The sequence below is a fragment of the Mycteria americana genome, chromosome 5, assembly GCF_035582795.1.
Source record: "Mycteria americana isolate JAX WOST 10 ecotype Jacksonville Zoo and Gardens chromosome 5, USCA_MyAme_1.0, whole genome shotgun sequence".
Lineage (NCBI taxonomy): Eukaryota > Metazoa > Chordata > Aves > Ciconiiformes > Ciconiidae > Mycteria > Mycteria americana.
The window spans coordinates 651,845-679,780 of NC_134369.1; the positions used below are offsets into that span (position 1 = coordinate 651,845).

General features: G+C 50.5%; 3 protein-coding genes across 7 annotated transcripts; 2 read left to right on the forward strand and 1 right to left on the reverse strand.

Annotated features, from left to right (window-relative positions):
• Positions 1–103: 103 nt before the first annotated feature.
• LOC142409958 (protein-L-isoaspartate(D-aspartate) O-methyltransferase-like) lies at positions 104–6,042 on the reverse strand. Of its 2 annotated transcripts, none has more exons than XM_075501749.1 (9): positions 5,912–6,042; positions 5,032–5,167; positions 4,024–4,128; positions 3,662–3,693; positions 3,052–3,156; positions 2,260–2,380; positions 1,543–1,628; positions 1,152–1,321; positions 104–799 (listed from the first exon to the last, which is right to left on the reverse strand). In XM_075501749.1, exons 2-9 carry the CDS (start codon positions 5,144–5,146, stop codon positions 787–789), a joined length of 747 nt encoding a protein of 248 aa, XP_075357864.1. In that variant the 5' UTR covers positions 5,147–5,167; positions 5,912–6,042; the 3' UTR covers positions 104–786. The 2 variants fall into 2 exon arrangements, with proteins under 2 accessions (XP_075357864.1, XP_075357863.1); XM_075501748.1 differs by having other exon boundaries at positions 5,908–6,031.
• Positions 6,043–6,070: 28 nt separating this feature from the next.
• Positions 6,071–12,441, forward strand: CCDC32 (coiled-coil domain containing 32). 4 transcript variants are annotated; one of them, XM_075501750.1, is made up of 4 exons: positions 6,071–6,173; positions 6,584–6,833; positions 9,098–9,254; positions 11,126–12,441. In XM_075501750.1, exons 2-4 carry the CDS (start codon positions 6,593–6,595, stop codon positions 11,262–11,264), a joined length of 537 nt encoding a protein of 178 aa, XP_075357865.1. In that variant the 5' UTR covers positions 6,071–6,173; positions 6,584–6,592; the 3' UTR covers positions 11,265–12,441. The 4 variants fall into 4 exon arrangements, with proteins under 4 accessions (XP_075357865.1, XP_075357866.1, XP_075357867.1 ...); XM_075501751.1 differs by having other exon boundaries at positions 6,146–6,201; positions 6,579–6,833; XM_075501752.1 differs by lacking the exon at positions 6,071–6,173 and adding an exon at positions 6,188–6,210.
• A 10,664-nt stretch (positions 12,442–23,105) lies between these two features.
• On the forward strand, positions 23,106–24,197 carry LOC142409639 (prolactin-releasing peptide receptor-like). Its single transcript, XM_075501387.1, has one exon. The coding sequence runs from the start codon at positions 23,106–23,108 to the stop codon at positions 24,195–24,197; it is 1,092 nt and encodes a 363-aa protein (XP_075357502.1).
• Positions 24,198–27,936: the final 3,739 nt, after the last annotated feature.

A 27,936-nucleotide genomic window follows, 5' to 3' on the forward strand; every position in this document is an offset into this window, starting at 1 on the left:
GCGCGGCCAATCGGCGCGAAGCCCCGCCCCGCCCGCGCGGCCGTCCCCGTCCTCCCACCCCCTGAGGTGAACGCTCGGCGCGGGAAGGAGGCGGCGGCAGAGCGGAGCGGGAACGACTTTATTTACCGGCACAACGGGGCAGTTCCGCCCTTATAACTCTTCCAGAAGAGCCCCTTACGTCTCACTGCGGCCCACCCGCCGCTCTTAAGCCTCCCGGTTCAGCCGCCCTTGTGGCCAGGCGCCAGCGGGAGAAGGAAGGACCCATCAGGGAAAAGCCAAGAGACCGGGATTTTTCTTAACCCCAAAATTCTGTTTTGCCACCAGAGATAAAATTAGTCTATGCAGGACAGAAAGAGAACACACTCTCATAATTAAACTTTGACAAATCAGGGTAGGTCGCTGCTCCGAAACAGTAATTGCATCTTATTTTCTTCAAGCATTAGGCAGAGTAGTCAATATTAAAGATATTTTTAGTGAAGGTTTAAGTATTCCTGTCTGCTTTTGGAATTCTCTGTGAATAGATGTTACCTATAGCTTATCAGAGAGGATAGCCGGAGTTACCTGGATCCAGACATGGCGTCCGAGAGCCTCCCCCTGCTCCCGCTGCTGGAGAAACCCCCTTTTCTCCATCCCTCCATAACGAGCTCTGCTAAAGCAGACCTTGCCTTCGCAAGCACGCCGGCTGATAAAGCTTCCGTTCAAAAAGCAAAACCATACAGACCATCTACAGTCATAAATCCCATTCATGAGCTTTCTGAGGTCACTTTAGAGATATCCATCCATCTGTCAGAATTCATCCCTGAGGCAAAGAAAAACCAACAGTTACTATTCACGGCCTCCAGTTCAGCGACAGAATCAACACGGCTACGGTGTTTATGAAAGTTCACAGGCTCCAAAAAAAAAAACCAAAAAAAGAAAAGCTCAAGTCCTCGGTCCGCAAGCCCTATCTAATAGAAAACACACCCTGCTCTCCTGCTGCGTCTTACCACAGCCAAGCCTCTTTCTTCTCCTTTTTTTTTTTAAAAAAAAAAAAACAACCAGCATCTGTTAGGAATCCAGGACTCTGTCAGCAAAGCCAGCAGTCAAGGAGAGCAAGCTCACAGGGACAGCCATGAGGAAGAAACATTCCTCAAGGGAGAGCAAATTTTTACCGAGGCCACTGCTTTTCCTTATCTGTCAGGGGAACGTAGATCACGCCCATCAGTTGCGTTTCGATGATCTGCCCGTCACTGGTTTTGTCGTATTGCATCAGAACTTGGTTTGCGCCTTCGGGACCAACAGGCAATATTAACCGACCTCCTGGCTTCAATTCATTCAGCAACTGGCAAGCAGAGAAATCGGAATCAGCAGAGCCAAACAATAGAGACAACAGAAATAAGCCACGCTGTGAAGGTCATGACACACTGAAAAGCACAAGCTTGCCAGCTCCATATAAAACAGAGAGAAAAAGAAGCTTCCAGTGGTTCCCTAATTATTAGTTTTTTCACAGCTACCGATGCAGGCAGCCTGCAGCAACAGACATCCAAGCAGGATCACTCTTACCTCCTTTGGTACAGTTGCTGCTGCCGCTCCAACATGGATGGCATCATAAGGAGCCTCTTCGGGGTACCCCTGCCTGCCATCTCCAACTACAGGAGGAAAAAGCATGCAGAAGAGACTTTTGTTCTGATAACAACTCCACGCACAACTAATTCTCCCTATATCCTTTCAGTTGAAATCTAGATGATGAAAACTTTGTAACAAGATTGTGATGGGAATTTGAATTTTGTTGGTTTACTTTTTAAAAAGGGGGAGAGATTTCTGGCACTGAGCCACGCTAGAAGAAGGAACAGTCAAAGCCAGGAGGGCTTCTCAATAACACAGTGACTTTGTGCAGACTCAAGATTCCAGATACAGGAAGAGCTGACTCAAGTTATCCTCCCCAAAAACCACAACAGTGTGTGCAGACCCATTCAACTAAACTAAAACCCAGATGCGGCACGACCACTCTCCTCTGAAGAGCATCTCTTACTGAATTGAGATAGTCACTACACGCTTGGAAGTAAGGCGTATAAGACTGCCTGTAACATTAAATACTACTTGTTTATACCGTAGTGTTCAGGTCAGTGTGGCACAGTGTTTACTTAGCCAGTGGTTTCTGGCAACACCGTGGCAAGCAACACAAACTGGAACAACTGCTCCGAGAAGCAGAGCTCTGCAGGCAGCCAGAGCTAATGCATTCACGGGAGAGACCAAACCCCAGGATCCCAGGGAGCTCACCCACAAGCTTTACACGGCCAGAGCTGAGCAAAGTTGGATCGTCTTCTTGGACGTTTCTGATGGATTCATGTACCAGCTCTTTAATGTGCTCTACACCCACAGCTTTCCCTGTTGGGCCCATCTAAAAAGAAGAACAGCAGGCAAACACCTATATACCTCCTATATGGTACAGAGATGTATTTTATAGGGCAAGTCACTGTGGGGATTGGAGAATTTCCAGGAAGAAACTCAAGAGCAGAGTTTCTGAATGGGAGGTGCAAATACTCTGCCCCCTTGGTTTTAAGGCTCAGCAGTCCCAGTTATATTAGCTACTCGAGGGATACACAGACACTGCCCATGGGGATTCCTAGTAATCCTTCATTTCCAAAGAAATAATTATATTTGGTGGAATTAGCAGCTTCCGTGGCAGGGCCGGTTCTTGACTAACTAACCTCCTGAGAAGAGCAACCTGACCAGCTTTCTAGCACTTCACAGAGAGTAATTTCAGGAGTTTAGAAAATGAAGAAACAGACTGTGACTATTTAAGAAGCAAACTAAAAAGAACCTACAACGGACTTGCACAGTAGATGAACACTCCTCTCAATCTGAACTGGGTTAACATACAAAACGTCTCACGGCAGATACAGCATCCATTTAGATTCCAAAAATTACTGTATTTCTTTTTACTATCAGCTGGTCTGGGAAGAGTTTAGCCCTTTCCCCCACTCCCTTCTCTCCCCCCCCGAGCAGCACATGGCAAGCTACCCGTCCCGATGCACCTTACTAGCTAGAAACGGAGTCCTGTGAGCTTACCATCCTGGCAAAGCAAGCTGTAAGATACCCACTTCCAGATCCAACATCCAACGCTTTGGCACCTTCCACAAGCTGATCCTTCAGCAATTCCAGTGCATGGGCATGCTGCGTGGACAACAAGCACAAGAAGGTGTGAAACATCCCATTTTAGTTTCCTCTCCTAAAACTTTTTCTTGTGCTAAGCATTATCTGCTCCGTTTTAAACACGGCACACCTGGCATTTTGCCTGACACATTCAGAGGGAAATTCAAGTGTTTGATCTGGAAGATCTTTTTGCAGAACAGCATTTAGGAAGAGGTTCAGTAATAAGATGTGAAGCAGCAGGAAAAAAGGTCTCATGCCAAAAATGGACAACATTAATGGTTAGCCTCAGTTGCACAGAACTCCTGTCTAAGCATTCTTTTAAAGCAACTTAAAAAGTATAGGGCAAACTCTTCTTAAAAAGAAAAAAGCCTCACATATACAGCACCTAAAGAAACAAGCATGATAATCATGTCCATGGGATCTGTTTCACCTCTCTACTTTAGCATTTAAGGGAAAGAAAAAATAAAATAAATGGCAAACAAACTATTTCCTCCATTTCTGTTAAAAGCGAAAAGTTTCACCTTACCATATGTGGCGCACTGATTGTAGCCTTGTATCCTAAAAGGAAACGAGTGACAAAAGTTGCGTGCTAAAGAAATGACAATTAAAATTACCAACGCGAACAGATTTTTATTCTCCCCCACTTTCCCCTAAAAATATGAAAACACTCTTCTCTTTTGCCATGCTGAAACGCTTCATTAACTCCTGCTGACTAATGAGCGCAAGATGGCTGCACAGTGCTGCACTTCCCAAGCGTTCCAGCCCCCAGCTCGCTCATCAGAAGACCTAGCACGGAGAGCTCGGACCTGCCGACCCAGCTCGTGCCCCTCTGTCAGCCTGACAAGCAGTCACCGCAAAAAGGGTGACACTTTGCCTTAAGCTACTCACCGATAGATTGAGGAGAATCCATGTATGGGAAATATTTGATGTAGTGACCTCTGTCAGTAGCCAATAGCACGTCAAAGACTCGCTGGGATTTAATTATCCCTTTTTCTGGGAGAAGAAGGAAAACAGAGACAGAAAGGACTTCAATCCTCAGTACTGTAGCACGACGAGATTTGGAAGGGGAGTACCGCTCAGGGAGTTAGTGGAACTGGGAGAATTCAGCCTTAATAAGTGAGCTGAGAAGGGACAAAAAGCAAAACTGCAGATGCAAGTACGTCCTTTTCCGTTTCTGCTACACCAAAAGAAATCACGTTACGGTCCCGACCGTCAGCCCAGTCTCTCTCAGAGGATGCTGACTTACACCCACAACGTTTCTGGGGCTGCCAAACGCAATGAAAGATGGAGTCATGCTTCCACTCCTGAAAGCAGAGACTCCGGTTCAGGTTTCAGGAGCACTGGCACGGTGAGTAAAGTCAAGAGGGATGACTGCAGAAACATTCAATATCCCTTCACACCTCATCTCCGAGGGAACACTTAGAGGGGAGAAATCAGCTCTAGCAGCAGGGGAAATTCAAAGCTATTTTTAAGTGTGTTCCAGCCCGCTGTCCAGAGCGGAGCGGTGGCACCAAGCACTGCTCCGGACCCAGGGCATCCCACTGGAGGGGAAGCACAGGCTGCCAAGAGCCTCAGCACCTACAGCCTCCACGTGATGTCACCTTGTGCAGCATTTTAAAAGGTGTCATGCGTTTACCACTCCAGAGGAGTGGAAGGAAGGCCGCGGGTGGTCTTTCCTGCCGCTTCTGGCATAACATCTTGTTTCCAATTATTAATAGAGCAAGTTCAGATGGGGACAAATACTGAAAACCAGGCACTGTTAACTCTAACGTTTCAGCATGAACAGCATCACAACGTACCACCGTATAACACCCAGTATCTTTACCCTGAAGCGCCAACAGATTCTATCGGCAGCTTTAGGACGCGCTCTGACCAGGAGCCCGCGCCGGTACTCACTGTAGAGGTTGTTGACTAGCTCAGGGTGCGTCTTTCCGCTCGAAGTCCAGGCCATCGTTCTGGCGAAGAGCAGTCCCATGAGTGTAAGCGCGGCGCAGGGCAGCAGACAGCTCATGCCACGGAGACGGGCAGCGGCCTGCCCGGAGAGAGGCAGTTCAAAACCAGCTGTTTGACTGGCACCCCAAAGCTTAATCTTTCCTCATTGCAACGTGATCTTGCGCTCATTATACGATTCGAAAGACGCCCCAGTTTGCACGTGACGTAGGACCGACCGTCAGCCCCAGAAAATCAACACCACTACCTCGATTACAGGCGAGAGCTGTCAGACAGAATTACCGCCTGGCCGCAGCTCACCGCATTTAGGGTGACAAATCACACCCAAAGCGGCTGCTTCACCCTGAGCCCTCGAAAACCCGGTTGCGGGGCCGGGCGGTGGGCGCAGGGCCGGAAAGAAGCCCTTTATGGCCGGTGGCAGACCGCCGGGTTCAGCCGCCGCTGCCCGCCCGGCTGGCAGCGCTGCCGTGCGGGCCAGGGTGACACCGGCTAACGGCCGAGCCGCCGGGAGGGGCCGAGGCCTGCGCCCCGGCGGAGGGCGCGGGGACGGGGGTGCCCGCGGCGGGGAGAAGGCCGCGGCAGAGCCGCAGCTGGCAAAGCCGCCGCCGGCGGGAGCGCACCCCGGGCACCGGAGCCACAAGACACCCCCCGCAATCCCCCGGGGGAGCGGCCTCCTCCCCGGCTCGGCCGGCACCGGGCGGCCGCCGTCTGGCTGGGGAAAGCGGGGCCGAGAGAGCACGGCCGCCGGCACAGGGCGGGCCGCGGGCCGCCCCCTCCCCACACCAGCCCCTCCGGGCCGGCACCGGCAGCGGCCCCCGGCACTCACCGCGCAGCCGCACTAAGCCCCCCGCGGCCCGTTGCCAGGTGTAACGGCTCACTCGCCTCCTCCGCGCAGGAAAACTTCCGCCCTTTGCCAAGATGGCGCCGTAGCGGATTCAGTTTCCCTCACGCATCCTGCCGATTCCCCGCCCTGCGCTGGGCGGCGGGCTAGTAGGCGCCCTCTCACCGCCGGGGGAGCGCGGCGATTGGCCAGACCCAGACGCCAATCGACGGGCGGTGAGAAGCCGTTGCGGCTTCCCGTGTTTACGGTGCGGGCGGTTGCAGCGGTGGCGGTGGCTGAGGCGGGTGCGGGGACCGGGGCGGCAGCCGGAGCGGCCCCTCCGTGTCCCCGGGGAAGAGGCTCGGGCGGCCCCGGGGAGCGGTGGTGACAGGGGTCTCCGGGGGAAGGGGCGGAGAGGGCGCCGTGGCGGCAGGGGCAGCGCGGCCTGCTTCCCTGCGCCGTCCCTCAGGCCCTGAGGGGCTCGCTGCGTCCCTGAGTGTGAATGCGACTCACTAGAGCGTATCATCGCGCTCTGGAGGGAGGCCGCGCTTCCCCGGTGGGCTGAGAGGGCCCTAAAACATCTGGTGACGTGACTTGGGCAGAGGGGGGTAGATAGGGGGAGGCCTGGGAGAGAGGGTTTTCTGCTCGGTATTCATCGTTTAATTCCCCCCACCTCAGGACTTCACGATGAGAATGATCGAGAGCGTTGACTCCGTAGTCACCAGGTCCAGTGAAGACCTCTGGGCTGAAATCTGTTCGTGTCTGCCACATCCCGACCAGAAGGATGCTAGCGATGCTTTTACAGACTCCTTCATGGATTCCTACACTGATGGAGGAAGCCAGGGCAGTGGATCAGATGGCTCTTCCCAAACAAATCTGAAGCCCTGGGCGCCCCTGAATGATTCGGAGGTGTATTTAGCATCCCTAGGTGAGTGTCTGGTAAGGCTTCGATTTCTCCTGATGACAGCTATGGCTCTGTTTATGCGCCTGAGGTGACAGTGCTCACAGCTCTGGTTGGAAAGATGTCTTGCAACTATTTAATAGAGCATCTGACTCGTTTCCTGCAAGTGCATTAGTGGAAATGAGAAGCACGGTTATAGCTTCTTCAGCTACGCCACAGAAGGAACTTTTAATCAAGTACAAATCAAAGAATTTGGGTTTTTCCCCTCAAATAAGTGGGGTAGGGACACTGCTGTTTTTTCTCTGAGGAGCATGTAGTTCCACTGTAGTTGACGTGGGGAGGGGAAACGCATTCTGAACTCGTTACAGAGCTTACATGTTTTTGCGTTACCAGTATTTGTCTCATTCTTTTTATGAAGTCTTGGGAGACGCTTCTGAGTGGAAAGAGAAAAGTGAAATTTCTTTCTGTGACCTGTTTTCTGGTTGGAGAGGAGGAGGACAGGTATGGGAAGGAAAGCTCCGATGCTTTCCCAAATCATGCCTGCTAGAATCTGTATTTTAAGATGACAGGTCATGCAGATCGTCTTTGCGTGATTGCTTCTCTTAATTCCTGCATAATCTATAAAGCCATAAATTGATTGTGAACAGCGTAACAGCTGATAGAAACACTTGATATGAGGGATGATAAGGTTACCAGTACTGGAGCTAACATCCCAGCACAGCTAAGCACTGCAGTCTTCAGCTCTAAAGCCGTGGAATTTGTCACTCTGTTTTAACTATTTCCTACTCCCTTCAGAGGCCTCGTTGTACAACAGCATTCAACCCCAGGATGGATGCTCCTGTTGCCTGTTAGGAGGAAGCTTTGGGGTTCCCCTGCTCTCCAGCAGCTGGACTGCTACTCCCTCCACTCGTAGCAAAATATTCCATCTTTGTGGCTCTTCTTTTCCCCTTCTTTCCCTCCTGTGGAGTTATTTTTATCTTGGGTCCGTTTGTAACCTGGTTTGCAGTGCAGCCACACACGTAGTTGTCTTGGCTTTCATAGGAGGCTGCATGCAGAAGCAGGCCAGGAGGAATGGGTGGCAGAAGTGGCTTTTTAAGCTTTTATTTCACCTAGAGCTTCCATCTTGCCCTAGTTGCTGTTTTAGACTATTATTTTGCAGTACACTAAGTAGAGCTCTTAGTATCAGATCACGGGTGCCACAGCAACAAGACATAAATTGCTCTTCTGGTATTAATTTCTGCTGCAGTTCCAACTTGTTCAGAAAATGCCAGTGGATTAATTTTTACAAGCAGGCTTCAGACTAGATCTGTGTCTGTTTTCTCACAGCCAGGATGAAAGCATAACACTAGCACAAAGTTTCTCTTGTATATTCTGGCTAAGTCAACAGAAAGATAAACCTGTTCTAGGTTTGTACCTGGCCACGATTAGCGCTTGTGAAATCATAGCATCAGCCTGGCAGTATGTTTGGACAGATAGGATAATTCACATCTGAATTGCTAGGGCCAGTGACTTTTGGTGACAGCTCAATTCTGTAACAAAAGACAATCTCCAAAAAGCTCAACAGGTGGGCCACAGTGTTGTGAACTAGCCCAATTCAACTAACGATGATACACTTTTCAGGAAAAAGTGTGATCACAAGCCAATACCTGACCCAATTTAAGGAGGAAACTGTTATAATGGGATTTTCTGACCAGAGGAATTAATGAAATTTGCTTTCTTGTAGCTTTGTGTATTGTAGTTGGATTACCCTGGGTCTGGTAAGGAGGTGCTTTTCATCATCCCCTGTGGCTGAGAAACTCACAGTATCACATTCTGTTAGGAGGTATCCAACTAGTAATACTGCTGCACTCGCATTTTTTGTCCTCAGTTTGGGCATTATTTGGATTCACGCTACAATTAGTGTGATTTATGTTCCATGCCAATTTGCATAGAAATTGTGGGAACTTAAAAAAAAGATCTCACAGCCTGTGAGATCTGAACCCTCCTGTGTGATTTCATGGAAACTGAACAGTAAGTGTAAAACTTATTAAAACTCAAAAATGGGCAGAGTTGACTGACTGCATAAACCTTGTTTCCTTCAGAAGCATCGCCTAAGAAAGATCATTTTGTATCCATACAAGAAACACAGTCATGCAGGCTTGAAATACAGAGGGGAAAATGACTTTTAAAATATGACTTAGTCTTGAAAAGTTAATTTAGCTTCTTTGATATAGAAGTCCAGATACTTCTTTTCTTCCCTTCCAGAAAAACATAATAAAGATAATAAAGACCCCTCCTTTGCCTCCTCACAGAAAGAAGACTGATGAGAATTAAAGGCTTGTCTCAAGAGGTGACCTCCAAGGATATGCTGCGCACTCTCTCCCAGGCTAAGAAGGAATGCTGGGACAGGTTCCTGCAGGAGAAGTTTGAGTCTGAATTTTATGTAGAGGGACATGACTCTGATGAGAGGTAATCAGCAAGTCAAAGAGAAGGGATTACCACTTACCACATTGGCAAACAGACTTCATTTCTTAAAAACTAAATTAAGGTTTTGTCAGGACTTGTGATAGGGCATCGTGACAAAAATAACATCGCATTGCAACTTGGTAAGGCTGTCACAGGCTTTCTGAAACAGTTTGATAGTGACCATTTGCATTGTACTGGAGAGGAACACACAGAGCATGTAGGGTTTGAGCTTCTAATGCTGTTCACTGATTTTTGCATCCCTCAGAGTAGGGCGATCCAGCATGGAAACAACTGGAACCTACTTGATAACTTCCCTTGTCATATTTGGGGTAGGGAAGGAATGGGCTGGAGGAGGGCATGTCTAATGTGTCTCAGATGGCTTTTCTTAAGGCTTAATGTTAAAAGTGAACCCCAGGCCATTCCCCACATCTTTGTAAGGGCCCAGTTAAGCACTGCTTTGGACACAAGTGGGATTTGAAGTTCTTTACAGCGTTGGTACCAGTCCTGAGATGAGATTTCCCGAGTGGCTCTCCTTTCCGTGCCTCTCTTACAGTGCTGCTGCTCTCTCACCCATTACCCTTTTACAAATGATGGATGAATTAAGATGAGAGTCCTTTTCTTTAGCAATTTCACATTTCCAATCACTTATAATGCTCTCCATATTTCTCCTTTCCGAGCTGACATTTTTCATGATTGCTTCTAGCTGAAAAGAAGATTATTTTTCTCCCTTGAAGAAAATCTACTTAAGCTAGTTTGGGAGTTTAAGTATGAAAAATAATCCATGTTTATAAGGAGTTTTTAGATTCTTTCTTTGACCAGTTAACTTCAACGTGGTTTATATTTAAAAACAAGCTTTTGTAGATGTACGTGCTCTTTCTACCCTGTTTTTAAAGGCCGGGGATGTTATCCATGAAAGAATTTTCCTCCCTAGAATTTGACTATGAAGTTAGAGGTCACTCCCGAATGGTGCCAAAGTATTTGATTCTCACCCACCAATGTAATTAAACAAGCCTTAACTTCTAAGCACACAGATAATTTCAAGGACATTACCAAGTGAAATTCTGCTCTTGTGAAAGAGCCAAGAGCACGTTAATTTTGTTGTGGCAGTACTGAATGACTTGAATCACACTTCTAGAAGATGAGCATACACACATGCATACATTTAAGAATTACATTATTAAACTTTTAGGGTTATAGCCAGCATTTAAACAAAGACAGGGGTAGATCTGTTCTGGTCGGACCAATTAGTGTGAGATAGGCTGCAAGACAATAATTATGCTGGTATATAGTTATAAACATCTATAGAAACCACAATATGGTTAGCATTCTAGAATGTACACATACTGCCTTTTTCTTCTTTAATCTTTTGGTGTTATTAATGGCCACACATTTTTATATGTGCTTCCCATTCTGCTTTTGTTCCCCTCCCTTCCCCCCTATATTTCCTCATCGTCATCACAATTAGGCAGTTGTGGGGTTTGTTTGTTTTGTTTTAACACTAGTTTTCTTACTTCCAGCCCAGAAAGCTGGGAATGGAATTGTAGTCTTTGGCTACAGAGACAGACTAGTAGTTCAAGAATGTAAAGGTTGATGTACCTGCTAAGGAGTCTTTTCATTGAGAAAAATCTGAGCGTAAAACTTCTCTAACCATAGTTGAAGAAGCCCAACTACAGCAGAATGTCTTTGTAGAATGAAAGATTCTACTCGCTCCTCTGGCACACGGATCAGTCTCATGATAGACCTTACCTGTGGCAATAGGACTACCTACAGAGGTGAAAGAAATATATATGGAGGATTTTCCTGACAGTTTTTTCAATACATTCCTGCGGGGCTTTGTTGTTCTCTTGTTTCACTTTGTCTTTTCTTTCCCTCAGCACGCTAGAACATCTAAAGCGATGGCTGCAACCTGATAAAGTGGCAATCAATACCGAGGAGGTACAGTACCTCATCCCTCCGGAATCTCAGCCAGAGAAGCAGGAGACCGAGGAAGAACCCCCAGCTGCAGAGCAGTGAGATACGCGCCAGCCATGCCACAGAGCTGCCTCTCGTCCGAACCCCGATGAAGTTGTATCCAGCGATAGTAGTAACGGGGGGTGGGAGGGCAAAAGTGCCAATTACCAGTCATTTAAAAAACAAAAAAACCCCAAAAACCCCAGCTCCGGACCTCCAGAGCTAGTGACTGGCATTTGTTATGGACAAGAGTGGAACGCCTGTGACACAGTGCATGCTGAACTGAAGTCTTACTTTGATCTTCTCCCAGCCTGTAGCAACCTGATCATTCCAGCCTGAATGTGACTTGTTTGTAATTCATCAGGAGACGTATTAAGCAAAAAAAGCAGTTGTTCAGAAGCATCAGAAAACATAATGGTCTAGAATAGAACAGATAAAACCACTGAATCAGTTTTTCTTCCTGTCTTGTACCTTTTTTACTCCTCAATTGGGCATTTTTTTTTTTTCTTTCCTGCCTTGTACCTTTTTTACTCCTCAATTGGGCATTTTTTTTTTTCTTTCCTGCACAGTCCACTGTGGTGTTTTCTATAGATCCTCACTATTTCAGTCTGAGGTGGCCCTGAGCTGTGCCTGGAGGAAGACAGATTTTTCACCGACATGAGTTTGGAACCCTAAAGGAAGCTATCGTTGCAATAGACTGATGCTATCATGGACTCTGTAACTATTTAACATTCCTCTCTGTGTAAGGTACCCTCCTACAATATCCCACTTTATTGGCCAAACTCTCTATTATAGACTGGAGGGGGAGTATTTTTTTCCTCTTGTTGATCATTTTGTACCTGTTCTTTATCTCCTTCAGCCTCTCCAAAAGAGGGTCAGATGAGATCTGTATTGGGAAACCACAAGCGATAACCAGGGAGGCTACAAATAACTTCTTTTCATCACAGACTTGCATAGAATTATCTGACTTTAAATATGTTCTAGTATTTAATTGTTTTTCATCCTGTTTAGCTCTGCAGCAGGTTATTTCCCATTACTAATCGAAGAATCTGTAATCATGTACTTGTATAAGACTGACGCTTCTTTAACCTGTGCTTTCTGTCTTGGCATTGACACTAAAGGTCGATAGAGGGAAGCAGCGTACATCTTCTGTCGGATAAAGCTAGTTAAGACAGAAATTGTAGGGGTAGTTCTAGTAGTATTCATTATGTACCTGTATGAAAATACATTTTTAAAAGTAGCTTCTTTGTACACCTTCCTTGTTTCCTGTCTCTGTGCAATTATAAATGGTGCTATGATCTCATTCACTGACAGCTGTTATTCTGCTGGTGCGTCTCCTTCAGTGTCATGACTCGGTGTTTGTTTCCACGATCGGCTTTATCAGTATAACCGCCCACCCCAGGCTCACCATTCACAGAAGTCACACTCATAATTCTCCAGTAGAACAAACACTTTTTTTTAAGACTTGAGAAATACAGTGAATCACCTGTATGTCAGCGATACAAGACTTGCAAGTCTCATGTCTTGTTGGTGGGTGGTTTTTGTCATCTTTTAAATATCCCTTTTAATTTATCTCTAAAAATAAATCTGCTTTCCAGATACAGTGCTGTAAATCTCTCACCTGTGATGTCAAGCTATGACAAAGACGCTTCCGAGTATTTACCAGAAATGGTATGTACAAAGAGAGAAAGATGCAGTTTCTCTGTCTGTACCCAGGCTATTTTGGAATCAGTACATTTCCCTCTTGTGATTAGCAATGACTGTGAAGATGTTTTGTACGATTTTGTCTATTCCCATTAAAGCTATCTGAGAACAAAAGGCATTCAAAATAACTGTACTGAAACACCTACAGTTCCAGATCCACATAACCTAGCATTTCCTCTAGAGAAGGGACCTAAAAAGAGTAGCTCTCACCCATTTCATTTTTAAACATAGCTCAGAAGCCCAAGGGAAGGGTCTGGGGAAGAATTGTCCAAATACAGAATTAGCAGAGGTCTTCAAATCTGCATTGATACTCTGGCAAGACACGCACAGGTCCTTTGCTGGTTAGTTATATATATCTGTCTGTACAGATGACTGAAGAACGAGAAGGTCATCTGCCTTGATTTGTCCAAAATCCCAGCTACTCAGAGTAGCTTCTTGTGCGGGAGGATCTGTTTAAACACAGCAGGGAAGACCAGCTATTTCGACCCTTCGCATTTGTAAAGCACATGCTGCCCGGATGGCAGGGAGCAAGCCCTATTGCTGCATGTGAAGAACAGGCACCGATCGTTTCCATGAGCTCCAGGGGACTTCCAGTAAAAAAAAAAAAAAAAAAAAAAAAAAAAAAAGACCAGAATAAATCAGTACCAGGCAGGATGGAGGCCAGAAGGTCAAACAAATGCTTTGTGATGGAGGAGATGGAGGAGGAGAAAAGAACTAGTGTTGGTCATTCCAATGGATAACTGAAGAGACCTTCATGAACAGCCGCATCCAGGTCCAACAGGGAGCCTCCATCCCTGAGACGTGCACCAGCTCCTGCTCCGAGCAGCGTCGTGTCTGTGTTCTGAGAGGGTCGGTTGGCTTCCAGCGGTGTAATATCAGCTCTACCGGCTCCGGTACGGCCAAGGAAGCTGAACGCACAGGACAGCGTAGCACGGTTTTGTTCGGTTGTCATGCTGGACACGACATGTCGAATCCCCGTTTCCTCTGCTTGTGGCTGTTGATTGGTAATGTCAGCACAAGACAGTAAATTAGGTCCTGAAGCACTGCAGCATCATCTTTTCAGCAGAGAATTAAACCTGCCAAAGCACTTATAGATTGGCATTTAATTGGAGACTGTCTTCAGATCAAGCAATAGATCCAGCCCTATCAATTTGCAGGCTTCCTCCAAAGGCTGACTCAGTCTAACTCAACTGGGATGTAAACAGTAGGACTGAAAGACCTGATCTATCCGCTTAAGAACAAACAAAAGATTACAAACAAGGCGCTATTTAATAAGCACGTAAGCTATTTTTTATCTAGTTTTAACCTAACCACACTTTTACTGTATAGAAACATTTACACTTGAGTAGTCTAACCCTATGTTGCTCAAGGAAAGGGGCAACATCCAGCGAAGGCACTGCAGTAGAGAGTGTTCAGAAGAACAAGCTGGGAGCTTGCACATGGTCCACCCTTTGGACACCAACCCAGAAGAAATCAGACTTGGGATGGGTCTGTACTTAAATCACCATAACAGTAGCAAGAACTCCTCCGTTAAACCCCTTAAAAACTTTACAAGATCGCTTAAACTGCGAATACGTGAGGAAGCACGATGCGTCCAGGCAGCATTGTTGCACTTGGTGGTGATGCTACATGTGGTTTGCCTAGCAAGGACTTTACTTCAAAGTATTATGGTTTATTCTGGGAAAAGAAAGCTCTTTAGTTCCTATCAATCAAACAAACTCTTGCTGGTACAAGCAGCGTTTTCACTAGGGATATTTTTTGCTTATACAGCAACACCAGCCTTCCTATATGTGGAAATAATTCGCATGCCAGGAGATGCACCAACCTAAACAAAGAGACAAGCCGTCAGTAACAGCGTAGCAACAGAGAACAAGCAAACTATCAGGAGGTGCAGACGGGTCCACAGCAGCAGTGTCTGAAAGCGTTGTGTCCAGGCTGTTATGCACGTGCAAAGACCTGCTATCGAATACGGGAGATGATTTTTCAGGTGTGAGAAACTAGTAATCACAAAAGAAGCGTTAGCCACCCTCTGGTTTGTACCTTTTAAAGACAATACTTTAGCCTTTTCTCTGCATGAAACAGCGTTTCTCTACCCCCTTAAACTTCCCAGAGAGATGCATCACACTGGTATTGTAACACATCACTGTCATGAGACTGCCAGTAATTTGTTTTCAAGATGGGGCAGCATAAAGTGAAATCCAAGACAATCCAACTGCTGCCTCGTCAGAGCAACGAGAGGGCCATTTCTGCAGGTATTACTGGCCAAAATGATGGCCAGGCTAACGGAGCACATCAGGCAGCGAGGAAAGGCATGGGAGGAGGAAAAGGGGGCTGGAAAACAGGTGCCTCAAAGCACCTTTTTTTGAAAGCAGCACCTAAACCAGTGAGTGACTAAGGAAAAAAAAAAATCAGGCAATGGCTGAGGCTGATTAGTGTGTGTCTCTGTGGAATATAATCGCCATAAACATTCGTTAAACATACCTATCAAGCACAAGCCAAAGCACAAAATTAGCCCGCCGCTAGGATTCACACATATCCATGGGAAAACAAGCACGGGCAGCTGCCTCCAGCAGCACGACCGCGCACATCAAGGTCGGCTTCGTTTGTCCGTGCTTGACGTACGCCGATAAACGCGTTCGCGGCAGTCTGATCCTCCCCGCGCTTTCCCAAGACCTCCCACCCGCCCGTGCAGGGCAAAAAAAAGTGGTTCACCATGTACTGGAACTGACAAAATCAATCTGATTGAAGCATGAGATGGCAGCACCGTATAATGATGCTGAGAATATTCCGTCCTGTTTTTTAATTGACAGGCTCTCTAGCATCTCAGGTTAGGGAAAATTGCAGCCGGCGGCAGGAGGAAGGTCTGCGCTGCGATTGCCATTTTGCAGAAAAGGTGATGAAGACCGACATTTTCAGAAGTGGCTTCGGGTGGTCCCGCTCCGGCTGCTCTCTGAAGATGTCTTGCAGGTGCTGGAACCTGCGGTTATTTCTAAAAGCCAACCTGGTGAGCAATGCACCAAGAAAAGGATAAAATCACAGCAAAATCCGATTCCTGGTCACCATCTGTACGGGGTAGGATGGACACCGGGATGTCCTAGCAGATGCCTCAAGCACTGATGCTTCAAGAAGCGTCGCCAGCTCACAGATCAGGGATCAGCAGGGCGGGCTGCAGCTTTCAAATCCATCGCTTGTGTCCATTCAGAGACAGAAACTCCTGGTGCGGGGCAATACGAACTTTGGAATAAGAGTGACGTATCCTACAGGGTCCCTGGAAGCAGTAAAGATCAGGTGGGAAAAGGCTTTTCCAGGGTAAGCATGTGCAGAGGGAAAAGCTCCCAGCACGCTGCCGGAGTGCCCTGGCCGTGGTGCATCCGGGCCTGGATGAAGCCTCCGGCTGACTCGGGGTGGACGTGCTCTGTCCCAGCCGCCCAGCGATTCATTATTCTGCTGTCATGTTCAAACTCCATCTGTCATCTCAAACGATCTTTTAAGAGCCTTCTGCTTTCCCTATCAGATTGTTCTGCTGTTTAAAATTAACAGCAGCTCTTGGCCAGACTGTGATATGGAGACAAAGGTGATTTTCTTCCTGCTGATTATTTGGCAGGGATGAGTCCTCGTCCCTGAAGTCAGCTCTCAGCCAGCTTTAATAACACCAACCCACATCCATCAGCCTGAGACAAGTTAACTTCTCTCACCAAGAGTCAGAATTTTGCAGAACTTCTCCTAGGACTGGTCTGACAGTTTCCATTCCTGTTACCAAAATAATTCCAGTTGATGATGATTCTTTTTAAATTTTCCCTTATTTAAGTAAGCTATGAAGGAAAAGATGAAAAAATCCTGCACGTGGAATCAGAGGGTTCTAAGGAGAACGGAGCTGACAGCAATGACCTGCTTTGGATCTGGCAGCCTGGTACCCCGGCCACGGTAAATAAGAAGCAACCCTGTTACTATACACTCCCTTATTATGGGGCATACAACAATTAATACATCTGACTTCAAAGCGATCACTGTGGAGAAGCAAAGATTTGTTTTTCCTTCCAAAGGAGAAAGAAAAAAAGAAAAGATAAAAATGACAACCCCCAATCTCTTCACAAGGGGCAGTCACTGCTCCAAAGCAGTTTCATGACAGCCTATTTCTGAATAGCTGAGAGCTTTAAAATTGCGAAGTTTGTCCTGACACGTCTAATAAAACCTTCATAACGGTATTGTAGCTGAAAGGTGGTGTTTGTGGCTGGGGAAAGCAGCTGCTTGGTTTTCTCAGGACAAACTTTGCAAACCCAGGGTGGATTTCTGGATGCTTCTTGCCCTCCCAGTGCCTTCATAAGCCCCTGCCCCACAGTAAAGGGCCCAAACCCATTAGAGATGCCATGGGGAATTCAGCTGCCTGGGCTGGCCAGGGAGGCTTCCCCCCCTTGTACTTCCAAACGTTTTCAGCTTTGTTTTCACTCTTTATCTGCTTTGGGATATCTCCGAGATCAACCCCTTCCCTGTCCAGCTGGGACTAGGATCCAAGTCCTACCCAGAAACCACAAATACAAATCCCCGGCCAACAATTCCTGCCATTCCCGAGGCAAATCAAAGCCGCTTGAACGCGGAGAGTCGTGAAAATTACATTACGACCCCAAAAACGACATGCCAGCTTTGCTGCCAGGGCTGAGCCTGCGGATGCAAACTGCCCCGTGCGGACCCGGGCACAGCCAGAATCGCTACCCAGAAAGAGCTGGGAGTGAGAAGGTCTGCGCCTGCCTAACGAACAGCCTCTCGGCTGATTTTGGAGCGTTTTTGGCCCAGGAAAGAGAAGGTTTTTGGTAGCTTGATTGCTGTGGGCTCCCTCCACACTGAAAAACAAACCAAAGGGCACAAAGCCTTTAATCGGCGGCGATCTGCCCTATCTTAACATCAGCCCATTGCTCAGGTCACCAGGGTAATTATCCCCCGGTTTAATTTCAGCTCTCATTACCACCAAGCTTGTCATAACACTCTTGCATAATGTAATGGAAACGAAGTCATTACTATAGTCACTGGACACTGATATTATTGTTTGCCACTCAAATCTCGTTAGGAGTCGTACATTATTAACTTCATCTTGCCACTGAAATCAATATCAAAGCAACGCTCGGGTCCTCTTTTTAATCACACGGTGCAACTGTGTTACAGTAATAAATGCCCAATTAAGGCTAACTTCTCCCAAGCCCCTGTTTCTGAAGTCGTTATCCGCATATCAGTCGATAATTCACTAACTTGAAATAAGCTGGAAATCACTTCCGAAAGGAAACTCGGAGTGGAAAAAGCATCTCTGATGTGGCAGAGGTTGCAAGAAAAGGTGGCCGGAGGGGGTGGGAGAGAGGATGGAAAAGAAACGGCAGCTCGTGCATGCTCCGAGCGGATGCTACAGAAGGAAAGATGCGACCTGCAAACGGCAGCGCTTGCAGACGTCACCCTGACATTTCAGCCTCCAGCACAGGAATAACGTTTTGTGCCTCTGCACCGCGTTTCCCGAACGCTGCTGCTGCGTTTCAACCCACGGGCTCTGCACTTACGCTCCGCCGAAGCCCCTGCTGCTGCCGCCGCCGCTCACGCCGGCAGGCGCGATGCTGCTTGCCCCCTCGATCTCCGTGTGGCTGATGAGCTGCATCCCTCGTCTCCGCTCCTGCGGAAGAGCCCGCAGCCACCTTTAACCAGCTGCACCGCGGGGAAGCAAAGCCCCGGCTCAGAGACAGGCAGTTACGGGCGGCAGGGAAGGGCCCTGAGCAACTTCAAGCAAAAAAAAAGGAATTCCCTGAAATTCCCTTATGCAACAGTATCTGCCCTATAAACACGCAATTTCGGCAGAAAATAAACAGGTTTGCAATCCATCGCCCTCGGTCTTTGTAAGGTGAGGAAGAAAGCGGGGAGAAGGGCTGGTAGGCGCTGACGCCTGGCTCTGGGTTACCCTGCCTTCTCTCCATCCAGCCCCAGCCCGCTCATTTGACTCAGCCGTGACCATTTCTCTGCTCATTTAATTACCTGAAGTTGTTAGGGATCGGCTGGGTACCCGGCCAGTGACCCGATACCTCTCCAGCAAAGCCTTAACGGCTCACGGTCACCAAGAGCTTTGTGCTTGTCACTGTATTGCATGAGGCTGACTCCAGCCGTGCCTTTTTTTTTTTTTAATTCCCCCTCTTATTTCCAGCTTTCACCCTTACAGACCCCTTCCCGCCCGCTCTCCTGCAGCCACCCCATCGCACAGGCTGCTTTTGCCGGGTCCTCCTGCCCCCCTCCAGCACTCAGCGGGGCGAGGAAGGGGACACGCCAGCTCTGCCGTCGCACCACAGCCTGGGAACCTACCCACGGGGAAAAAGCCTGAGCAAAAGCCCGAGCGTGGGCGATGCCACAAGCACGCTTGTGTGGCTGCAAAGCCCCTAAGGAGGCTGCTGGGGAAAAGATTCGTGGTTTTTTCCCTCCCCCCCCCCAGCTCACCATCAGGCGGGTGCTCCCAGGAGAAGGGCAGGCAGATCGGCAGCTCCAGTGTTTGGTACTTACAGTTTTGGGTGATCCCTTCTCCTCTGCCCTGTACGCGGTGCAGGATTGGCATAATCGAGCTCTTCCACGGGAACAAAAGCACTTTTGTACCATAACACCAAGGAGATGGAAACCCCTCACCACCAAAGGCAGCTCTTCCCTCTCCCATCTAGCAGAACAAACCTGGTTTGGGTTTTCCCCCCCCTATATTTTTTTTTCTTTTTTCAAGTTCTGTGAAGCACTTAAATTGCTATTTCTAAGTTTAGCAAATTGCTTCAGCTCCACCAGCAGCTGGGCTCTGCAGAGGACAGAGCAAAAAAAACCCCCAAAAGCACTGAACATGAACAATCCCCCCCAGAAAAAGCCTGCCATGACCTTTTATACCCAATTGGGGAATTAGTTTCACCTCTTGCAGCACCTTTGGCTGCTCTAGGCACAGCTGAAGCCTCAGCCGTGCTGCCCCGGCAGCTCTGCTGGGTTTCATCGCAGTATTTTAGCTGAGCAATAGCCCAGGCTCCGCATGGGCGTTGTTGGAGCTGCCTGATCTCAAACCTGGTTTAAAAACCTGCTCCTATGGCCCGACTGCATGTAAAATCTCGGATAAAAAGGAGAAAGCTCATTAAAATAACTCCAGCCACCCTCTGAGGCTCTGCCAATACGGCTAACCCGGGCTGAACTGGCTATAGCCCATCACTTAGGCATACGCTGAATTTAAGAGAGGAATACTTTTAGTGACTTCAGCCATATGGATCGTGCTTGCCCTAAATCCAAAAATACTTTTTTTTTTGCGAAAACCCCCCTTGATCGTGGCTGGATGATGCCCTGAGCCCGTACATCCAGCTGTCTTCAGAACTGAGACTTGCAGCCCAAAGGGAGTGAACGTGGGTGGAAATCAAGAAGAGAAACGCACACCCGCCATTTTAAATCCTAACAGCTTCCTTCTAAGAGCGAACAGCATATGGAGAGATGGGTTTTATTTGGTTTTAAAGACATTTACATTATTTGTAAACACACACAGGAGGGAACAGTCAAGAAATAAAAACCTAATCCTGATTCTTGCGTGTCCCTGAGCACTCAACATGCATTGCAGAAGCTTTCTCAAGAACTCGAAATGCTCTGTGCAAAGAGCATTTTGGTGCCGAAGCTTTTTTCCCAAGCTCTTAAAAATGTCAATATTGATGTTACCTTGAAGGTAAATGCCTGTTGATTGAAAAGGGCACATATTTCTGTGTGCCTCCGTGCCGATCCTGCAAGCGCCGAGGTTCTTGAGTGCATCTGTGATAAAAGGTGACCTGAGGTATTCCTGAAAAAATGGGAAAAGCTGGTGGTTTGGTGGAGAGAAAAACAGTCGCATGACGGCTGGTCCTGCCTCCTGTTTGTATTTGGGGCAATGCTGCTTAATTTCCCGGCAGTGGAATCGGCTGGACGCGGGGAGCACCCAGTGCCTTTCGGGCCGGCAGTACCAGCGCTGCTCCCGGCAGGCTGGGACCCTGGCCTGGCTTGGTTTTTTCTTCTCCACCGGGAAATAAAATGCAAAATGGCATTTTTATTCCCCCACCCCATGGTTGTGGGCTGGATGCAATTCCCCACCACCCCTCGCTATCGGTGCCTCGCCCTTGCTGGCTCGTTGGCTGGAGCCGCTTGGTTTTGGGGACAGGCTGGTGCTGGTGGGCGCTGGGGGTTCAGCTCCGTGGGGCACACGCTGTACCCCACGCCTGCGCCCCACACCACGGCTGGCTGGCGGCCCCCGGCAGCTGGGCCACGCTCACCCCATGGCTGGGTGCCCGTCAACCCGTGGCTGGACCACCCTCACCTCACCCTGCCCTTGCCCCACTGCTGGGCCACGAGCACCCCGTGGTTGGGTGCCCATCGCCCGACAGCTGGGCCACCCTTACCCCACGGCTGCCTGCACCCCATGCTGCCTGCACCCCCACCGCTGCCCTTACCGCATGGCCGCCCCCACCGCATGGCTGGGCTGCCCTCGCCCCACGCTGCCTTCATCCCACGCTGCCCTCGCCCCCCGCCCCCGCTCCCCGGGCCGGGACCCCCGACGGGGCGGCCGCTGCCGGCACCCGGGAGCTCCGCGCGGTCCCTGCGCCCGCCCGCCCCGTCCCCTCCCCGTCCCCCCGCGCCTTCCCCTCCGCTCCCTGCCGAGGGGGCTCCCCTGGCGCGGCCCCGAGGGCGGCGGGGGCTCCCCCGAGCAGCCCCGGAGCCGCCCCGCCTTGCCCAGCGCTGCCGTCCCCGGGAGCCGCCGGGGCTCCCGGCCGGGCTGGCGGGGGGGGAGATGCGGCTCCAGCTGCGAAACGGTGGGGTGGGATGTGCGCGTCCCCGCGCCTACCTGGGCTACCGAGCACCGCGGGCGGGCACGTCCTGCTCCTCCACGGCTTAAAAGCTCAGGCATCGGTGCAAAAAAACCCCCCAAGCCCCCAGAGAACCCGGAGCGAAAGCAACTGCAAGCCGGGGGAGCGGCTGCCAGAGGACGAGGCACCCCGAAGACGCTGTGACCGAGAGGCTCCGCGGCACCTGCGTGCCCCCCGCACCGCGCCGGTAAGCGCTCCGCGCCGCAGCCCCGGCCCTGCCCCGGCAAGCCCCGGGCTCCGGCTGGGCCCCGCCGGGCGCCCCGTCCCGCGGCCGGGCCCCGGGGGGGGCTGGCTGGGCTCCCGGCACGGCCGTGAAGCGGGCGTTCGTTCTTTACGGTAACGATCGCATGGGCTGCTCGGCCGTCTGGGTTTTGTGTTCCCAGCCCGGGCAGGGCACGGCCCTGGAGCGAGGTCTCTCCCAGCGCGCACGCTGCGTGTGCAGCCGTGAAGTAGAAAACCATGATATCTCTCAGTTAATTACGGGGGCTACTTAATTAATGCCGTTTTGACTCTCCACTGGGGGGAAGAAGACTGTCCAGGTCCTGGTGGGGGGGATGAAATGGTAAATTTGGCAGCGGGGGGTCCGAGAGGAGGGTCCTGCAGGGTAATTCTTCATTTCCTTACACTTTCTGCTAGAATATATTTGACATCGTCCCCCTTGTGCTGCCCTAAGTAGTTTTGTGGTCGTGCCCAGGGAGCCACGCGCTCCCTCCCGTCGCGGTCGCTACAAGGGAAGGCAGGAGAAAACCACCCGTGGATGGCGGAGAAATAACCCACGGGGTAAAATAACCCCACGGGACGGGGGGAATGGTGGGGTGGGCCGGGACGGAGAGAGGCGGGAGGGCAGGGAGATGGAGAGGACCCTTCTGCCGAGCCGGGTGGCCGGAGGGCAGCGGCAGGGCTGGCAGGTCGGGATGCAGTTGGCAGGGGAAAAATGAAAAGCAAAAAATGGAGGAGCGTCTTTTATTTCTGCTTTAACCTGGGAACTGCAGCTCCCAGGTTACTTTCCGTGAGGCGTCCCGAGCTGCTTTCCCTCTCCTGCTGCTCCAAACTGGCAGCTCCCCGCAGATCTGCGTCCGGCTGGTTAACCGTTTCCTAGCCGGGTTCCCCGTTTTCTCCGCTGTGTCTGCCACGGGGCACGTTCGCTCTTTAAAAGTCACAGCATCTTTTAAGTCAGCTGGTGCATCTCTACGGGGCTGCGCAAGAGGACCTAGGCCCTGGGGACAGGTTCTTCTGCCCAGAAGTACAACCAAGGCATGTTTCTTTCCCCTTCAGGACTAACGGTCTCATCTCTGACTTCAAGGCGTGGAGAAGCAGCACCGGCCAGAGGAGGGACGGCATGGCTCACGGTCGGCTGCCCAACAACTCCTGGCAGAACGGCTCAGCCGCTCTCTTCACCGGCCTGGACCTCCTCCTGGAGCTGAAGCCCCTCTTCATCCCGCTCTACGCCACGCTGGTGGCAGTGGCGTGCACGGGGAACCTCTTCCTCATCCTCCTCATCGCTCTCACCAAGAAGCTGCACTGCACCACCAATTTCCTGATCGGGAACCTGGCGGCGGCCGACTTCATCATGTGCCTCGCCTGCGTCCCCCTCACCGTCTCCTACGCCTTCGAGGTGCGGGGCTGGCTCTTCGGGATGTTCATGTGCTACTTTGTCACCTTGATGCAGGCCGCCACCGTCTTCGTCTCGGTGCTGTCCCTCACCGCCATCGCCATCGACCGGTACGTTGTGGTGGCGTACCCTATTCGCAGGAGGATAAGCCGCAGGTCCTGCATCTGCCTCGTGGCCTGCATTTGGTTACTCTCCATCATGGCCTCTGTTCCCACGTCGCTGCACACCCACTACTTGGATCTCAACGCCATCGGCCACGACATGATCATCTGCGAAGAGTTTTGGAAGCACGAAGAGAGAGAGCGGCTGCTGTACTCGTGCTTGATGCTCCTCTTGTCCTACATGCTCCCACTCTTGGCGGTATCGGTCTCCTTCTGTGCCATCACCTACCACTTGCGGAGGAGGAACGTCCCGGGTGCTGCCTATCCCTGCCAAGACAAATGGACCAAAACGAAGCAGAAGACCTTCCGGGTGCTCACCATCTCGGTGGTGTGCTTCGCTATCTGCTGGCTGCCCCTCCAGGTGGTGAACTTCATCAGAGACATCGACGAGGAGTTCACCATCCTGGACAAGAGGTACGTCAACGTTATCCAGGTCTCCTGTCACCTGATTGCCATGAGCTCTGCCTGCTACAACCCCTTCATCTATGCCTCCCTCCACGACAAGTTCTGGTTCCACCTCAGCAGCTACTTCTACCGCAAGAAGAAGAGCTCCAGCATTATGTCCTGCAAGGCTTCACGATTCAATACCTGCTCCACCCTGGCAGATGCTCCTACCGGGATCTCGGATAAGATAGCTTTGCAAACTAGAGCCTCTTAACCGAAGGACCCCAAGAGATCAGTTTCGCTTTTGGACCTGGTGTGCACTTTGCTTTAGACTGGACATAGGAGCTGGTTGCTGGTCGTGGTGGTATGTCGCTGGTCCCAGAAGAGGCCTCTTGTGCTCGGCAAGGAGGGCGAGCGCCAGGGAACAAACCCATGGGCTTTCTGTCCTCGAGGAGCAGCTCTTCTGAGCAGCTCGAGGATCTTTTGTTCTTTGGGGAAAACAAACCAGTGCAAAACAAACACCGCAGCCAGGCAAAGGCAGAATAATCCAGAGCAGGACGGACCCGGTAGCCCACGTACGGACACGCTGGAGCAGCGGAAGGCGTTTCCACCTGACCCAGTTCAAGAGACAGTGGGAAAGACAGGAGTGCCAACGAAACAACAGTTGCTTGGCTCGTTGAAACAGAACAACAGATGAGTATCCAGCTTAATGACCGCACACGCAACGAGCCTGATGCGGTTCTCCATAAGCCTCAGTTTTCAGAAATGCCTCCGCATCGGCACGGTCACAGTTTCTACCTCCGTTTCTGTGCTTGCTCTGTGCTGGGGGGCAATGCCTGAGCCACATCCCCGCAAGCGCCGGGTCGTGCAGCAAGTGCCGCGTGCCGGGGCGGTGGGGCAGGAAAGCGGGGGCTGCCTGGGCCGAGCGAGTTTCCCATCGGGCTTTTACAGACCTTATCTCACATCGTGGCTGGGTGTGGAGTATATACCCTATATCTCGAACCATGGCTGGGTATAGGGTAGGTACCCTGTATCGCAAATCGTGGCTGGTTATGGGGTATATGCCCTATATCTTGAATCACGGTTGGGTGGAGAGCATACACCCTATGTCTCACATCATAGCTGGGCATGGGGCACATACCCCATATCTCGACTCATGGCTGGGCATGGGGCATATACCCTATATCTCGACTCATGGCTGGTTACAGCAGGCGGCTGGCGCTGTATTTGGAGCACAAAGACTTCTCCCCACAGTTTATTTAGGAGGTGGGCCAGCTTCTAAGCAAGACAAACACACATCGGGTGCATTTAAAAAACTCTTTGGAGAGTGCACGTCTTCATTTTGTAGGATAAAGATTGTTCCTAAGCAACAGATAGCATTTCCTGCCTCTGGAAGAACACTGGCTTGCGCAGGTAGCAGTTAAATTGCTGTGCATTTTTTCTTTTAAATTGCAGTTCATTGGTGAAAGGCCAATATACGTTCAGAAATGCGCATTCTTCAGTCGGAGACCGTGTGGGAGCACGCGGCCACCGAAAGCAGATGGCTTGTTTTGAACGGGGTTTCATAACCCGCTTGACTTTTTGAAGAAACCACCTCTGTGAGCAGACGGGAGGGTCCCAATTTCTCCAGCTGCTAGCGTGCAGCCAAACAAGGCAGACGTAGCCGGGCACACCAGTGAATTATTGCTGTTCTTTGTAGCCGAGTAGGAGTCAAGGGGATGGGGCACCCAGAAATCTCTCAAGTGATGCGTTCGCTGGGGAAGACGTCTCAATCTCCGCTCCCAGGGTAGTTTATGATCGTATACGTCCGTGTTCAAGCTCCTTGGGTGGAGGTAGGAATCCTGCCGACAGGCTGCTCTAACGCAGAAACTGCCGGACAAAGGGTGGGTTTGCTTGTCGGATGCTGCTTGGTGTCTCTAGATGCCTGATGGCCCATCAGCCGGCTCCATGCAAGCGGCACACCAAGGAGACACTATCTCTTTGCACCCAGATGCCCAACTTGGTTTTAACCTCTTGATGTTCCAGGAGGAGCCTTTGGGGACAGCCCACAGGCACCAGCGTCACCATAAGCACCAAGTCTCAGGGTCCCAACAGCTGCTGGCCACCCAAGGCCGTGCCTTTGGCTCGCCATCTGCAGCTGGGCTCCGTGGGGCCAAGCCACGTATCTCCCACCGCTCTTCGTGCCCGGGGACAAGACTTTAAGGCCCCTGGGTGGCATGTCCTCACCACCACGTGAAAGCTCTCCATGGCGTTGGCCGTCACTCATGCTTTCAGAGGTCAGCTTGGCATGCTCCGGTGCAAACACAGCTGGTCAGACCCTAACAGGATCCCTAATCCGCTTTCGTTATGCCCAGGCATGAGCTGCTGCCCGCTTGCCTTCCTGCTGAGACCTTTACGGTGGTCCTAGAAGGACCATGTTATCTTCTGTGGTGCAACCACTGGAGACAGGGACCCGTCAAATGCAAAGTGGCGTGGACGCGCGTGACCTCCGTCGTGTACCTGCAAAGCAGCTGACTCTGTTTGCTTCTCGCAGCTTTCTCGTGGCCGCGCAGCGTTGTGCTTGGGGCGGAGGCTGGATCGCTCGTCCTGGAGGAGCAAAGCAAAGCAGAAGGTGCACTGCTTGTCCTTCCCTCTAATAAAGGCTTAAAAAGCTGAGGCTGTGTGTTTGTATTGATTCGAATCCAACAAAAATAAGCTAGCCTTGACTGCAGCTTAATCACATCCCAGGAAGACAACCACCTTGGACGCGTTTACCTCTGTCGCTGTCACTGGCGGCGGCAGATCCTTGGGGGTCAGTCTGAGATCAGGGCTGGAGAAATGAGGCTGGCTGAGGTTTTGGGAAAGCTCTGCAAAGCAGCAGCTCTGGCTGGAGAGAAAAGGTTGGACACGTTTGGGCTTTTTTAAACGAGGTAATGACTCAAGACGTGCTTTCCTTCACTTTGATTTCTCACTACGGCGCTACAAATACCCCGTATCTGTCTATCTGAAATCTGCAATAGCAAATAATTGGTCTCCAAGGTGAGGGCAGCCTCTGAGCCGCTGCCTTCTCGCTGCCCGTCCAGCCCTGCCCTGGCTGAAGGCTTTGATCTGAGAGCCCACGACCAGGATATCGCACCGGCTGTCACGCAGCCTTAGCGGCCTCTTCTGCCGGCAGCGCTGTGCGTGCCCGGGCAAGTGCCGCTCCACAGCCCCGCAGCTCCGCTCCGGCCACGCGCCTCCCGGGCCTCGTAATATTTGCTAGCAAATCTGCTTCTCGCTTTTGCAAGGTCGTTGCACCCTCAGCTGAGCCAGTAAACCCCCAAAATCATCGCCCCGCTTAGCCTCGCTGCCCTCCTGCCCTGCTGCCGCAATGCCCGCCACGGGCTCTGTTTCCAAAAGCTGCCAGCAGCAGCTCTTTCACCTCGCAGCCTCGGCTTGCAAAAACGGGACGGACGATACCCACGTCCGCCGTCCCCAGCAGAAAAGCAACGTTCAGACACGAGGTCGGGATATTGCCGGCGGCGGCAGTGAGCCGGAGCAAAGCGCACAAGCGGCGAGGCGAAGTGAGAAGTGCCAGCGTTACAGGCAAAGGCACAACCCCAAATCTCGGGGCATATTCTCGTGCAGTAAAGTTGCCCATTAGTGACATAAAAACCAAACCGATACCAGAATGTCAGCAGGCAACACGAAAACCTAGCAAAGAAAATGGTAATGAAGTTTAAAAGCCATTTTTTAATGCTGGTATTTGTCAGGTGGATTTTTTCAGGGTTGAACTATGGGGGTTTCATATTCAACAGGAAAAATTCCGGAGGATTTCTCCGCAGCCAGCATTGCTTTAAAGTCTCCGGCGCTCTGCGGCATCAAGAGGAGCTCTGCGTGTCTAAGGATGGGAACCGTCCGTGCCCACGAGCCTGGGCAAACCCGAGCTTTCTCTCCATTTAGCATTTTGATAGAGGCACTGGGAAGGCGCAAAATTGCCTGGAGATGCTAAAAGCATTTCTGCCTCTTGCAGCTTCGGCGGGAAATGGACCTGG